We start from the raw sequence: 16,913 nt of genomic DNA on the forward strand, positions 1-16,913 counted from the left end.
TGCTATATTAGACTAACATTCTTCAGTGTCTATTGGATAGCATCCTTTCAAATCTAGCAGACACTTTTTACCTATTGATTTTCTATAAATACAATTCATTCAGTGTATTAAGATCTAAATTCACAGAATGTATAGAGACCAAGAATGGGATTCAAGCATCAGGTTTCTTGTACTCTGAAGTTATCACATAATTTCATATTTTATATTATATACACTTAAACCCTCTTTATCAGTCAGGAGACCATTTTAGCCACTCTTAAATTATCAAGATTAAATGAGGGCATTTTTCCAGCAGCAGGACTCCAGGCTCAGATACTGTTAGCTAACAAGGAGAGAAAGCAGCCAAACCAGCTGTTGCAAGACACTGAACTTTTGCCTTTGATCATCCTTTACTCGATTCATGGCCAAAACCAATCATGTAGGTTTAGCAGAGGATAACAAAGTTTAGTAGGTGACAGAGAAACGGAGAATAAGCAATGTCAATCATCACAGACTGCCAACAATATTCTTGTACTAAGATTACCACCTGAATTTACAGCAGTTTTCCAGCTCTCTTTTTGCTTTGACTATTGGTGTGATGAGAGACTCTTTTCCCCCCACCCTTATGCACGAGAAATGGAACAGACAAATGGGAAAATAATAAATAATAAATGTGCAGCACTATTAATATTTTACATATTAAATGCTTTGTATTTTATGTCACAGATTTGTTTTCCAAACTAATTTATTCTCCACAGTTAACCTCTCATATCTTGAGGCTGTCTTGCTTAGACATCTTTTGACTGTTTACTTTTCCTTTCTGAATTCTAAAGATGCAGCATTTCTAGAGGCTGTTCAAACTGTGCCTGCAGTCATATCACTCCTTACTGCCTTCTCATTTTGCAAATAAAATGGTATTTTTACTGAACATTTTCCAGAAGAAAAAAAAAATTCTGATAATTTCAAAGAATTTTAACTCTTAAAACTACCTACTAGGTTTCCTGTTGTCCAGCACAGTAATCTTCCAGCTGTTCTAATATTAGATTATTAAGTAACAAACTCAGTCATATAAGAAACCCGATTTGTGAAGTACTAACATTTTCATTTAATCTATGAGGACAGGATGAACACATGAAATTTAGGAAATACAGCCACAGTAAAGAAAAAAATAAAACTATTTTAAGCTATTTGTAACCATTTAAAAGAAACTGTCAGGGAGAAAACTTTCATGCAATGAATTAAAGATTATGTTAACTTAAATTCCTTTAGATTTTTTGCCCTTTAGCTTTTGCTCTTCTGCTTTTCAGGCACACAATTCATACACACAATGCAGTAAATCTTTTAAAATTCAGAATCTAAACACACTGCTATTTGTGTAAATACTCTTTAGAAATGTGTAAATACAAGTGACACTATTATGTGTACTTAATGCTATTAGCATGTACAATGCAAATGAATAATGATCTCTCTGACAAAACAGAGATAAAAAAGCAGATAACACAACTTAAAACTTCATCACACTTCTGGCTTCTTACCTTTTGACATAAGTCTTCATATTCCTCTCAAAGGGTTCATTTGGATTTCTAGACGTTTAACAACTCTATCCAACACTTTCACTCATCACTTTTGAGAGCGTTTTGTCCTTCAAAAAAGGCAAAGGAACAATGTTATTTTTTCTCTGCTAACTTAAAAGACAGAGGCAAAAAGACTATTTTTTTCAACATTGGTATTTCAAATCTCAGACCTCTTCATTAAATTATGCTAGGGCCCACCGAAATGCAGGGCAACTTCTTACACTCCTTTCTTTCCCAGGTTACCCATACATGTAGAGCCTTAGAAATGAGCTTGCTCACCACGTTAAAATGGAGATACTTATGATCCATCTTCTTGTACTATCAAGTGACTGGCACTCTGAAAGAAAGGTGCTTCTAAGATTATAAGAACAAAAATGCAGTGATTATATTACACATCAGCGATCTATCATTACATAATGACATGCTGGATATACTGGAGGAAAAGAGTATTTGTTAAAGGGGAGTACTGTAAACATGCTAACATAGCTTATCACTGCAACTTGTTGCATGTAAATAAAAGATTTAATATTTCTGCTATTTTGTCAGGAAAAAAAATAATATAGGATCCATTTAAAAGCTTGAGTGAAAAGATTTTGCTAAGAATTAATCAGGAACTAACTTCAGCTCTCAGCACACCAAATGACTTCACCAATGCAACCCTACTAAGCAAGGTAGAGTTTGATTCAATAGTGTGTGCTTAGATTTGTCCAACTAACTAAACACTTGTCTTACCACAATGAAGTACTAACTAATTTTTCCTTTTAATGCCAGAAAACTGTATCTACCTACCACCAACTAGAGACATTGGAAAGCCAGTGAGGACACATGCAGCTTTTGTCCATATCCAGCAACACTTTATTTTGAACAGCTTTGAAACATTTTTCTTCTTTAGCCTTACAGAGACTTTTAGAGGGTAGTTAATTACTCCTGGCTCTTCCTGTGGTAGCTGTCAGATATGTCTTGATATTGTTCAGCTAAACACCAACTAAATTTTTCACTTCATCTCCCTGCCATCCATGAGGGATGTCCAGCAGGCTCTTCCAGATGAACTTCAGAGATCTGCCGTTTTATCAGAATGGCAAAAGTAATCCACCATCTTTCAGTAAGCTGAAGAAAACACCGTTCCTTTGAATGCCAGGTGCTGGGTTGGAATTCCCCCATATCCATTCTTCAAAGAAGATAGCAGTAATCAGTATATACCAGAAATTATTTTATTTAGTAATGAAGAATAAAGCCTGTTCAAGGCAAACAACTGAAGTCTGTGTAGGCTCAGCATTAAGGCTGAGTGTGATCTGTGTCATAGTCTACAGAGACTGAAGAACGCAGCTTCGTTGAAATGGCTCAGACTGTGCTTGGTCTAACAGTCCAGTTCTGCTTTTTCACTTTAAAACATAGGAACTGTTCTGTGGTACAGTTCAGCAGGTTTGCTCACCAGCTGTTACATATTTAGTGCACAGCTGTCAGATGACTGTTCTGGATTGAAAAGGGAGTCCATGCCAGGATCTGTATGACTGCAATGCAAAGTGGAACCAGGCAGATCAAATAGAACATGGCATCATGAAGACCTACAAACAAACTGGTGAAGAAGATAAAAACACAGCTTTCATGATGAAGGTGGTTAACTTTCATGGTCAACTCACAACCAATCTTTTAAAAGCACTCATATACACATGTACATGTTACTGTGCACAAGCAATTCTAAAGAAAAATATAAATATCTCATCTAGCAAATGTACTTCATTTTTGTTGTCCAATTCCACATACAAATATGTATTTTCCTTTTGTAATAGCTGGGAGGAAATTAGCCAATTACAAAGTTAATACACTGTAGTCAATCTAAGAAATCCTGTTCACTACTTTAGTACACATCTGCATTATGTAATGCAGAAATCAATTTAAGCAATACAATTCAATTATAGAACAGAGCATCTGAAAAGGTTTAGTAGGCCTGAAAAATCTGGAAGAGGAACAAAAGCAGAAACTACAAGCAAACATTCTCATGAGAAATTATTTTGATCAATCTAAAAATCTGCTACTAGCTATCCACTAGTGTGCTGTTGGGAGTTGCTGGGTGCTAGATGGAAGTCATCATTATTGCACAAAATTCAGATATGGTGCAAAGGGCTGTGTGATATATCAAGCCCTCATTTCATATTGGTTGAAAAGAAATTATTACAAGATAATATAAACCATAAAAAGAATGCATGTGAAATTAATGCTCATTCTCATCGATCACAATGGTGCGTGGTATTTCCTCATCTAAATCTTCCCCGAGGAGTAAGAGAGAAAAGCATCAACAAGTATGACTCAAAAAAGAAAACAGAGGAGTTAAATGAGTTCCATTTTATGAACAGTATGGTTTCTGACAGCTCAAAGCATACGTTTATGCATTCCTCTAGTAGCTGGAATCATTATCTACTGGCATTCTGTTAATTATTGGATTCTAATTACCTAAATATCAGGAAAGTCAACTCAAGCTGAACTTTCTCTCCATGAGGCAGTTTATGTTATTTTCTGTATTTTTTCCTTTAGCACTCAAGGATGAGATAGGAGAGTCACAAAACAGCTATGGATATGATTCAAACCCCCTGAATCTGTGGGAAAAAAACCCTCTCATTAACTTGAGCAGGCTTTAGAATAAAACCTAAGATTTTATCTGAATCAAAAGAGAATCAACTCATGTCTCACTGCATTTAACAGAAAAAATACCTGCAACCTCCAATATAGCCCAGATGTATTCCTTATTAGGTACACAGACTCACACAATGACCACAGTTTATCTCAAGTCATGTACATGCTAATGCTGCACCAGAAAATAAAAAAGCACAGGTTTCCAAGTGAATTACTTCATCACTTGGGCAATTGCACTTAAGAGGGGAAGTGTTCACTAGCAGGTCACTGGACCACAGCTGATGTTTATTGACAGCAACAATGTTTTACCATTGGTATGTTGTTTACTGGCCTGTATTCAATTCCACTTCACCTACAAGTAAACAAGGGTCTACATCATGCACACCATCAGAACTGCCAAGAGTTAACTGTATGAACAGTGTCAGCAGGGAAGCCACGGACAAATTGCTTACTTATCAAAGGATGAAAACAAGACTAAGATACAGTTAACAGGATGTTGGGGCTTGTACTTGGCCTGTCCTGCACACTGAAGAGTATCACAGTTTTCAGGGCTGAAATTATTTTGTCTGTACATAGGCTTCAGGAAGGACAACAAAAGAAAGAATGTATGACAAATCACTCATGCTGGTACAATCCTCATTTGGCTTCACTGGAACAATATTGGTTTAAGACAACAGTATTACCTGGTGTGCTGTAAAACTTTGAGCTACTGCAGGAATTATGAAAAATACCTACAGTACACAGAACAAGGAATGGCAAAAGGTTTCATTAAGGGACTGGGATAAATCAAGAGCAGAGCTCAGATGTCATCATTATAACAGCTGAACTTCAGAAATTTCCATGCCTGCATTTTTTGCACACACAGGAATAAAACATGCAGTCTTTCACTGAACAGCCCCAACAGAGTCCTGAATAGAATTTGATGTAGTGCAGTAATTCAGTATGAAAGCGAAAGCATTAACTGATTAAAGTGCCTTCAATAAATAATGAAGGGTTGCTGTCAAATAACTTCATTCTGAAGAACGAACTTGAAAAGCCGTTCCAAAGTCAGTCAGCTGTAGTTGCGGTGGCTCTCCAGAAGAGGGAGGCTTTGAGCTGGGTATCTTTATCATGGCAAAAAAAAAACCCAACCCGCCACCAACAAACTAAAACCAACAAAAACCAAACCAGCCCAAAACACAGACTCACACACACACACAAAACCCCAAGCCGAGCTATATGAGACAGGTAATGCTTTGCTGAGATGATGGACTAAAAGAGGGGGGGAAAAAAAAACCAACCAACAACAAAACAGGACCAAGCCTTTCTGCTAGCTATTGCTCAAATTTTAAGGGTATTTAAAAATACTTAAGCTAACTTCCACTATGAAATGCCTAACTGATCTGTAGTGACCACATTCCCAAACAATGTGGTATAATGTGTTTACTAATGTATACATAGTCATGTGTAACACATATGGAATTGTGTACAGTGCATAGGCTAACCTCATACGGGAAATAGGTCACCCCAAAAAGCAAGACAACTCCAGGAAGAGAGATACCCTGTTCATAGCAGAAGTCAAGCTTCAGAGTTATGATGCCACAGGCAAAAGCAAGAGACAGTGGATTGCTCCTAAGGAACCAATCACTGTGACTAAAGAAATCACAGTGAGACAGAAGTAAGTATTTGAAGGGATAGGCAAGAGAAATATATAGTATATTGCAAATGTTCTTTGATGAACTGATCTCAGCTTTGTACCTTTGTGCTGTTCCTTGCCCTAGCAAAACAAATCAAATTTCCTCATGACTCAAGTGGAAATAGAGGGTTTAGAGATTGAGCATTCAAAGTATTTCAGTTCAGTATACAATACATTTTTTATTGATATAGACCAGAGGCTACTTACTACGGGGGGTGTGGAATTTTAAAACTACTGTGATTTAAAGTCCATCCCCAAAGGGATCATTTCTCTGATTGAAAGGGATCAGAACTGCAGTTTTTGTTTCAAATATGAATTTCTCTGAATCATCAAGATAAATCTATTCAGCCCTCTCATATCCACATCCAATTCAACCTACCACTCTTTTGCTAAAACACACTCATCTTATTTGACAGAATGATGATGTTTATGTCCTCTTCACATCATTCTCAGTGGCTGGCTATCTACAGAATGCATTACAGTAAAATTAACTGTCAACACACACAGCTTCAAAACTAAGCCTTCTTTCTTTGTGCTAGGATGGTCTTCTGAAGAGCACCTACTGTCCTTTTATGTCATTCTTTTCCTCATGCATTTATTTTAGGAAATTCCTCAAACACAAAACATTCTCCTAGCCTTAGGTGACACATCAACAGACCTCAAAAGTTCACACACTATTGTCTTCTATGCATTTTGTAAGGTTTCTACTCAAAACTTAGGTGATCTGTGTAATTCTCAGGATATTGATGTTCTCTCAAATCCTAATCAGGATTTAGTCTTTTAGTCTTGACTTCAGTTATTCCTTATGTTGCCACTTCCTCCTGTTGGTTATAAATAAGTGGCCTATCAGTGCACTGACTCCCTGTTAATTGGGTTTTATGTAAGTCCACATGTTTCCCATGTGCTAACTAGCAACCACAACTTCACATTGTGTACTAAGGTCTCCAGGGCCTGCAATGAAATCATCGGCATCAGAATGGTAAGCAGTTTTGAAGGCAAAATGACACCTACCTGATGCAAATTTCCTCCCTCCAGTGATTATACTGCTTTGTCTCAAACAAAACTGTATCTTAAATCCAACCATGTTAGAATTATATATTTAAGGAAGTACATTTATGAGATAAAACAGATGCCAGGATAAAATTTCTCTTAATATGTGGCATTAGGCAGCTTCAAACTTACTTTTTCCCCAGTAGAACAGGAGATGGTCAGCTACTGAAATGCATCCTTAGTTTTCAGTAAGTGGGTAGATATCCTTATGTGTTTTGTTTAATAAGCAACTTGTTATTCTAAAATATTTCTACACAGATAAAAAAACAACTGGAAAACAGTCTTAAAGCCCTCATTTTGGAAATGCAGTTGATGCAAAGTAATTGTAGATTATTTTGCCTTTTATGTGTCAGGATTTATTTCATGTTTATTTCTATGATTTGAAGTACCCCTTTTGAACTCACCTCAGATCAGGTTGAGCAACTTTATTCTTCAAGTTCTCATATCCAAATTGATTTAGTATTGTAACCACAAGCATTGGAGCCAAAGACTGGGCAGGCTTGGTAAATAAGGCATTGGTACCAAAAACCATAGAGGAAAGGGGTGATCTAAAACATTTAGGGGGGGATATAAAAATGAATGCAAACCAGAAACTAGTAAGTAAATTATTGCAATAGTGATGTTAAAGATTCTGTTAGTATGCAATAGCTTTCTATAGTTCACACATTGTAACAGTTATCATAATGACATTCAAATATCTTGGGGGGCAAAAAAAAGGTAATAAATCTTTGGGGTAGACACACAGCTTGGCTCCAACTCTGAAATAACTTGTATTCAAGTTCAACTTTGTGCACGTTGAGTAACTACTGAAGGGAATTTACACTGAACAGTGCAAGGAGAATTAATTACAACTTAAGACTTTACATGCATATGGCCAGAAAGGGAGGTAATTTTTTTTTCTTCATGAAAGCAATGGCTCAATCTGTACTTCATAAACACCAACAGAACTGAAAGGAATTTATCTGCACCTTGATAAAACCCCAATATGTTGTGTCACAGCAGGTTTTATCAATTTTTATTTCAGAGAGATAAAAGCAACTGGTTAGACTTTGAAATTTGCACTCTGAGTAGCATAGGCAAAACTTTCTACCCTTTCTTTGCCTTTTCTGTGTTACAAAGACCACATTCAGAAAATGCTCTAAATAACGATGGATGTATATGGCTACAAAATAAACTCATTTCAAGCTAACAAAAATAAAACTACAGAAAACTGAAGGCCTTGGTTTCCACTATAGCATAATTAAAACTACTTAATAATCTGTTTTAATTACTGTAGTGACATAAGAGGGGAAAACTTCATTCAAGTTCTTATTTTATGCTGAATTGCTCTTACAAAAAAGCACTGTGTGTCAAGGATCCAAGATCATTTATTGTCTTTCCTTTGGCATAATCTAACTCACAAAAGAGTAGCATGGCAAACAGCATCTTTAAAGAAAAAGTTACTGACGTACCTCCGCTTGTGCTTTGTCAAATCTGCATCAACAATATCTGCCAAAGGCAAATTGAACAAACTAAATGAAGCTTGGACAATTACCCTAAAGAAAGACAATATATTTTAGATGCTCATAGTTCCTATATACACTTTCATAATGAAATGGTAACTGACATTCTAATAAATACATCCCAACAGTGATATGTCTGCAAACACACAAAGCTAAGATGTTCTTTAAAGATGGTGATGTATCTGTTTGAACAGCATTTTCAGATCTGTTCGTATTTGATAATTACAAATTGATATGCAAACCTAAAAGATGGGTGTGGGTTTTTTTCCTGGACACTGGTGCAAAAGGTCATAAATATTTGCTTGAGATTGTCAGAAAATATCATTTACAATGACATGGAGAAAAGAAACACCTCAGAAGAAAAAGAAACTGAACATTTCCTCTTGGAATCTGAAAAGGACATGAGCAGTACTGGTAAGACTACACAGAAGACTGTCTTCAAAATGGGAGAATTAGAATACTAAAAGACTTTATATGCATTCCTATATATGTATTTACTTTATATATATACATATATATGCATTTAAATAGACACACATAAAGCTGACTCTTCACGAACTGCTAAGTGAAATGGTAAGTATTATGATTTCTATGTTCTATTAAGTTTTGGGAATGATTAGCTTTTACTTACAAGAGGCTATCACATTAAACACACAGTCTTTAGGTACCTTAGAATTTTTTCCTGGGGAAATCAAAATGTAGCTTCATCATTTAATATATGCAGGTAATGAAATTCAATTTATTGTTCACACAATTCAGTGTTACAGTAGCCCATGACTGAAATACTGAAAATAAGAATGAAAATAGGGAAGAAAGAAGAAGATGAAGAAAAGAACAGTAGTAAAGAACATGTAGAAAGGAAACAATGAAACAGAGAATGAAGAAATAAAAATGAACTGCTGTATGAATATTCTGATACAAACAGGTCTTTATTTTAAATTGAGGTTTTTCATGTATCTTAATATACTACTTCTGTAAAAACACTACTTCTTGGCATCCTATTTACCCAGGACCCCTGAGAATGTGATTCAGTATTGGTTATCCTGACTTAGGGATATTTTGTTTTGCAGTCCAGCACACAAGTGTTCATGCAACGCAAAATGAGGCCTGAGCTTTCCCAGCAAACAGTCTCTGAAGAGCTGCTCTACTGAGATCTCGTGTGGATGAGAAGAGATTCTGCTTCTTTTGAAACTCATGTTAAAGCAGGGGGCAAGTGGCTGCAAACCTTAATTACTGGTTTGGGGCTTTTGGCATGTTTGGGTTGTTTTGTTTGGTTTTTTAAACAAATTAAAAACTGAAGAGAATAAAACCAAATCTGAAAGAAGCTGTTAACTTGAGTTTCAACTTCTCTAACAAATCAATCAGAAGAAAAAAAAACTACAAAAGTAGTAGCAAAATCTTTATGCTATTAAAAACAAGTGTCCATTCTGTTAGAATTATGAATAGGGAAGTGTATTTACTTACATGTTTGTTGTGAGATAAAATGCCAACAGATAATAGTGTTCTGGCCCTAGAACAAACATGACAGCAGCAGCTACTCCTTCCAAGTAAAATGAAAACAAGATGATTCTGTAATAACCAAACTTCTTCAACGAAGAGTGACTGAGAAGAACAAGGCACTGGGAAGGTAACAAACACACATATATATTGAAAAGATGTAGTACCTTAGGAAAGCTATAAAGCACAGAGCAGACAAACTAGCCATTAAAGAAAAAAACAACAACTAATGCTTTCTAAAAAGTTCAACCCAAATAAAATCACAGACTTTGCACAGAGAGAGCTATCTATTGTCTCATTCCATACAACCCCTATCAGGTAAGAACTATATCCTTTCACTCAAACCCAGCCAGCTCAGAACTACTACATCCTGAGGAGAACACTTTCCCACATTGCCTGACTACTATTTCATGTTCACAATCTTAGGTTTGACATCCCTTAGAGAATTAACTATGCAGTATTTTAACTGTCTTGCCATTAGAATTTTAACTGCTGATCAAAGATATTTTCAATAATTGGTTTTTCATTAATATTACTCTTTTCACTGACATTTACAGAAATTAAGCATGACTATTAAGCTGATAAAGCAAGCTCACCAAGGCTGCTGATCTAAGCAAATGAAGAGACATTACCAGCAAGTAGAGAAAGGCAGATGCCAGTGGGCAATGTGTATGGCTGCACTTTAATTCCACCAATCTCAACAAGCAGCAGTCCATGCAAGAAGCAAACTCATGAAAATGGTATTAAGTGCTGATTCTAGTGTAAGCAAGGTGTAAACTCTTCTATATAGTTCCTCACTTCACTTTCAACAGGACATTTTGTAATGCATTATGTTCTTTTTGTTACATGATCCTGAGTCACCATTTACATGTATGTGGGCTTCAAAAAATACTCACAAACTCTGCGTACACATTTGCTCCTTTCTTGTGCGTTACAGAGATGAGCAGTGTAATATTCAGATGAAGAAGTCTCTTTGTACATTTGTTCCCACATTTAAATGTTTTAACATAACAAGTAAAACTGGGATGCTACCATCAAAGACTTGCTCCTTTAAACAAACTCAAGTTTTCTACTTAAACCAATGATCAGGGAAGTAAAACAAATGTGGAAAGTTGATAGAGGAAAAAATCTGATTGTAAGTATTCTCCTCCCTTGGCTATTTTCAGGTCTTTTGGAGCTAAGTGCTTCCACTAGGAATGGCAAGGCATTATGTAATGTCTGCCATTGTAAAAAAAACATGACCTTGTCTCCCTATAATTGAGAAATAACTCTGTCTCAGGAGTAGTTATGACTTCAAAAATTCCTTATTACCTGCATGTTTCTCAAACTGATTTCTAATTTAAATAAATAAATAAATAAATGAAGTGAATGTAAGCTTGTTTGCTTATGTATCAGCAACAAGATTTTCCTTGTAAGCAGCTTTTATTCCTCATACCCACTACTAAAAGGAATGTAAGGCAGCAGCTGAATCTAGTTTAGCACAGGCTACTCAAGCACAGCTCGTAAGAAGGGGCTTTATTTTACACGAGTAGGGTGCCTTCCCAGTTAGTGAAGTTCAGGACATTGCCACCAGAGAATTCTCTTATTATATCTTGAGCTCAGAGGGACAAAACCTGAGAAAAATAAGGTCACAGCAAACTCTCTACGGTTCAGTGACCTTCCAGACAAAGAGTCTCTGGGGAGCAGAGCAAGATGCGTCTCTGAAAGACTGTTCATCTCACACTGTCACGCTGATTTGAATCAACACAAGTGATTGCTATATGTTGAGTGTAAAATTATTTAAGCTTTCCTAACTTTTCTAGTGTCTGGATTTATTTCCCAAGTTCACCAGCTAACTGAGTTACAGGGAAAAAATATAGCCTGTGGTAAGGATAAAAGTTGAAATAAGAGCTATTTAGGAGTTATGGGACATAGAAGGTATGTTTGGGATTTGTGTATTATATATGCAAAGGCCAAAACGGAACTGAAATTGAGCTGTGAATTCCAGTTGCACTTTCATTTATCTTGTTTTACATATTACTTATTGAAAACCATTACAACTTGATGAGTGTAACAGCCTGATTTTCAGAAATTCTGAACACTATCAGCACCTGTGATGCAAGTCAGAATACTAAGAATATCCTGAATTTTATCATCCAACAAGTAAATGCAGAGAAAGTCTTAAAAGGGAATGAACAGGATACATTTTTATTCCATGTAAATAATTGTACTGATATTCTGTGGGACACTTCCCCACCCCCCAGCCCCCATTACTCATTTGGGATCTCTTCTTTTTCAGTTCATTACTTCTCCCCCATTCCTGACTGGGATCTTGAAAGTGTCTATCTCTCTACCCAGTATCACAGTATCACTAAGGCTGGAAGAGACCTCAAGGATCATTGAGTCCAACCTGTCACCACAGACCTCATGACTAGACCATGGCACCAAGTGCCACATCCAATCTCCTCTTGCACACCTCCAGGGATGGTGACTCCACCACCTCCCTGGGCAGCCCATTCCAATGACGAACGACTCGCTCGGTGAAGAACTTTCTCCTCACCTCGAGTCTAAACCTCCCCTGGTGCAGCTTGAGACTGTGTCCTCTTGTTCTGGTGCTGGTTGCTAGAGAGAAGAGACCAACCACTTCCAGGCTACAACCACCTTTCAGGTAGTTGTAGAGGGCAATGAGGTCACCCCTGAGCCTCCTCTTCTCCAGGCTAAACAGTCCCAGCTCCCTCAGCCTCTCCTCATAGGGCTGTGCTCAAGGCCTCTCACCAGCCTCGCTGCCCTTGTCTGTACACGTTCAAGTGTCTCGATGTCCTTCTTAAACTGAGGGGCCCAGAACTGGACACAGTACTCAAGGTGTGGCCTAACCAATGCAGAGTACAGGGGCACAATGACTTCCCTGCTCCAGTAAATGTGGTTGACCAAGACAGCAAACAACAAAATAAATGGGAATGTATTATTCTCTAAAAGCAGATACTGAGAGTTTTGTTTGGTTCCCATGACTGAAATACCACATATTTTGACAACACTTTTAATAGCTACTGATTTTTCTGGGTTTTTTTGTGCAGTTTATCTCAGAAACTTCCTGAAGAAGAGATTATTCTTTAATCACATATTACAAAACAAAAGCATAGAGAAAGTAATTCAGAATTCTGTAGATTTCACATTTAAAACCTTTTTATCTTGACCATGTTTTTCATTCCTTTATAGTTAGGTATTATAAACCCTGTAGGATACAACCCATTCACTCCTTGCAGACTCACATCTCACCTTTTTTGTGAACAGATACTCTGACAGCCTGCCTACTTGTCTGTTCTCTCTACCCTTTCATTTTGTTAGCCAGGTACTTTCTTCTTTCAGGGCAACGGTGAGCCACATTTCTTCCTCAGGATGGCCAATGGCTTATGCTGGATTCAGCAGTCTTTCACCAAATGATGTAAATAGACACCTTCGACTAATGAAAACTAGTGAAACCCATGCTGTCATGCTTTGAAATAAAAAAGTGTAACTGCCTACCTGAGGACAAATAAAGCTTGCTCCATACATGATACTTCTTATTGAGGAAGAAAGGACATCCTTAGGAATAAGATTATCCGCAAAGATCATCATGAAATTGTTGCAGAAGGCTAGGTGGAAGACTTGGAAGAAGTTCATCGTTACAAAAAACAAGAAGTTTTTCTCTGTCATAATCTGTTTGGTTAATGAAATTACTGAGGACCAGGAAAGAGCTCCAGCACCGTTTTCCAGCTGACTCTTCTCTGTACAAATTTCTCTCTGCTCATATTGACTTGTACTGTATTTGCCCGTGTAACACATACAGGCTGTTGCTAGTGCTGCGACCAACAGAGCAAAAGCCTGAAAGCGGGCAAAGTTTTCCATGTTATCTGATATCAGACCACAAAAGAGAATGCTTGTGGATCCAATTAACGTTGCTACTTGGTTATATCTAATAAGCTGAAGTCTACTGTCATGCCTTGTTGAGATTTCTGCGAAGAGCGCGCACTGAGCCAGGAGCACAAACGTAAGCAAACCATCAAAAGCACATAAGGCAACAATGAGGTGAAGGCCACTTAGCCACTCACCTTCTTCGTAATGTTTCCAAGGAAACCAAGGCAGCAAAAAGGCTAAAGCATACAATGGAGCTCCATATAAAATTGAAACTTGGCGTCTTGAGCAGCATGTGAAGTTGGAGTTATCTTGAATATACCCAAAAAGGGGATCATTAATGGCATTCCAGATCATAAACACAACCTGTGACAAGCAAGTAAGAAACACAACAGAATTCATCATCACTGTGATTTTCCTGCAGAGAATAGAGACAAACAGCTTCTCAAGTCAAAACAGACTCCAGACCAAGATTTTTAAAGGTATTCAGAGGTTTATAGTAATTTTGAAAAGCAAGATGACTAAGTAGGCACATGCCCAGCTACACATGAAATAACTCCCTGTCACTAAGACTTTACTCTTTCAAGAAGCTTATATTATCTGGGGTTTCATCTTGCAAAGCCCAGATACTATTTTCACAGCAAGTAATTCAAGACATGAGCTGACCCATTATTTTCCAGAGACCATTTACAACAGGAGTTGCTCACGTGGATAATGACTTGCAGAATAAAGGCAGTATTTAAGTACTTAAACAGTCCATAATAAAGCACTAATGTCAAGCGTATCTGTGGAGCTGAGGCTAGTTCAGAACATTATTTCAAGCCATCAAAGGTAAAAAAATCTCTCCAGCAATTAAATTTTTGGAGATTTTGTCTAAAGACTGTAAATGATGTGCTTTACATGCACCATCAACTGCTTATGGATTCACTACATTTTAAATTATCTTACTGTATAACTATGTGCAATGCATGCAAAATTTAATTTGTAAGTAAAACAAATGACATTGTGATGGTGACAGAGACACAGAGTCCAACAGGATAATCGAACCAGTCCATTGTACAGTACCTGTGCTTGATGAAATGCTGCTTCTGAAATTTTGTATCGGTTTAAGAAAAGCTTAACGTAGTAGAAATTAAAGATACTGTTCATCATTCCAGCACCTAATGTAGTCATGGAATATGCCAGAGCATTAGGATGAACTCCCAAACCAAACTTCATCTTCCCCAAGTACAACTCTCTTCTTCCTCAAGTTACAAAAGAGAAGTACGACAGTTGGTAGAATGATTTTCCAAATTAAACGGAGATTTGCTTTGTCTTAAAAGTGTAGAAATGGATTCTTGGAGGAAGATGTCCCCATTCTTACTTCTTTTTGTATTGAGTCATAAGATACTGAGCCTAAAATAGATAGAATAGATGCAAAACATTAAGTCAGTGACATTTATAATCAGTTCTTAAAAATCTATGGAATAGATAAACAAAAAAAAATAGAAGAAACCCTTCTTAACTGGTGCACAGATTCAATATAAAAATCTGCTACTGCAAATGTTAATTTTGGTGCAGAGTTCAAAGTAATTGCATGCATTTTACATTTTTCTTAGTAGCTACATAGTTTTAAAATTATGGACTGTGTAGGAATGAAATGACTCAATTCATATCCTCACATATTCCATTGCTATGAATGTCAAATGCAGCATGCATTTAGATGAGTCTTTCTTTCAAACAAGTACCAAGTTTCTTCCTCGTATTGTAAATGTTAATTGTTACCAAGCCATGGAACTAATACTTTCACCTAATAAATAAATATGAATAGAGAGCACAAAACAATCAAAATGCCTTTTAGTAGTTTACACATTTTAATTGCATAGAAGACTGCGTGCAAGTAAAATCTAGCAAGTAACACACATACATTTTAAGTATGTCCAAATAAAGAGAGACGTAGCCCAAGAACATAAGAGACATTTAATATACCAAACAGATCTCCAGCCAGTAATTTTTTAAGATGCTGACTTTTTCTATGTATCTAGCAATTAAATTAGGAGTGTTTGGTATAAACTAGTCCATGAAAATAGCTAGTACCAGGGAACTACCTAGTGACTACCTAGAGCCGGTACTGTCAGCTTGAGTTTGCAAGCCCAATATAAAACTGTTTCTCCAAAGGATCTGCTTTTAACTGAGGCTTTATTAATCTTTACATCTATTTGAAGGAAGTTGTCTCTCATAAATTTAGAGATCCTTCTGGTTCAAATTTCAGCTTTGCTATGCACACTAACTCCAGAGCTTTACAACCTGCTTTTTGTCAACAGCCCACACTTTTTTCCTCCGCGTATTAACAATTTTATCCCAAATACAATTTACAAATATCCATCAAGATACTGTTTGAATATCTGCTTGTTCAGCTTGCTAAGCAGATCTATAAGCAGCTCCCTGAACTCCTCATAAAAATGACCATGAAGGAAACAGGAAATGAAAACCAAGGCTGTTTGCAACCTTCCTGTGGTTTACCAAGTGGCTGAAGACAGGCTGTTGTGAGGGAAGATGGTAAGGCAGATGATGGAAGAGCAGTTTTCCACACACCTCTTCCTCCCCCAACACAGAAAATGAACTCCTGCAGAGTAAATAAAATACAGATGCATTTTGTGTACATATTTAAGATGCTTCAATACAAAGCAACATGCAGAATAGATAACCTCACTTTACAGGTAAGAAAAAAAAGCCAAAACTGACACCCAACTTGAATAATTTTTTTTTTTCTGAAACACATTTATTTGTCAGAATCTGAGTTTTCAGAGACTGGAGGATGATTGTGATATATGTTTTCAAGTTTGTGTTTCAGAGAGCTACAGACAATTGCATTGTCAGGTAACGCAATTTTGCTTGTCTGTTTCAAGATTGGTTTCACAAACTTGTAGTGAGAAACCCAACATGTAAAGCAAGGTTACTGAAGAGATGGCCATTTGAAATGGTTATTTTAAAAAATAAGTTGAGATTACTAACTGCACGAGTCATTGAATTAAGTACGTTATCGACAAGCGTCACCATTTTTGTTAAATAAATGCAAGTTCAAGCCTTCACAAATACACTTAATGAAGTGCTTTATTAAGGCTTTGGAAAGGCAGACATTTAATCTGCTTCTTC

At 36.8% G+C, this 16,913-nt stretch overlaps 1 protein-coding gene across 1 annotated transcript; it reads right to left on the reverse strand.

The window, feature by feature from the left end:
* Window positions 1-2,757: 2,757 nt before the first annotated feature.
* Window positions 2,758-16,358, reverse strand: LOC104299610 (transmembrane protein 180). The gene is made up of 7 exons (XM_009899791.2): window positions 16,266-16,358; window positions 14,844-15,022; window positions 13,410-14,144; window positions 9,876-10,030; window positions 8,361-8,444; window positions 7,314-7,457; window positions 2,758-3,129 (listed from the first exon to the last, which is right to left on the reverse strand). The coding sequence occupies exons 2-7, from the start codon at window positions 14,994-14,996 to the stop codon at window positions 3,000-3,002; spliced, it is 1,401 nt and encodes a 466-aa protein (XP_009898093.1). The 5' UTR covers window positions 14,997-15,022; window positions 16,266-16,358; the 3' UTR covers window positions 2,758-2,999.
* Window positions 16,359-16,913: the final 555 nt, after the last annotated feature.

This window comes from Dryobates pubescens, chromosome 4 (assembly GCF_014839835.1).
Source record: "Dryobates pubescens isolate bDryPub1 chromosome 4, bDryPub1.pri, whole genome shotgun sequence".
Lineage (NCBI taxonomy): Eukaryota > Metazoa > Chordata > Aves > Piciformes > Picidae > Dryobates > Dryobates pubescens.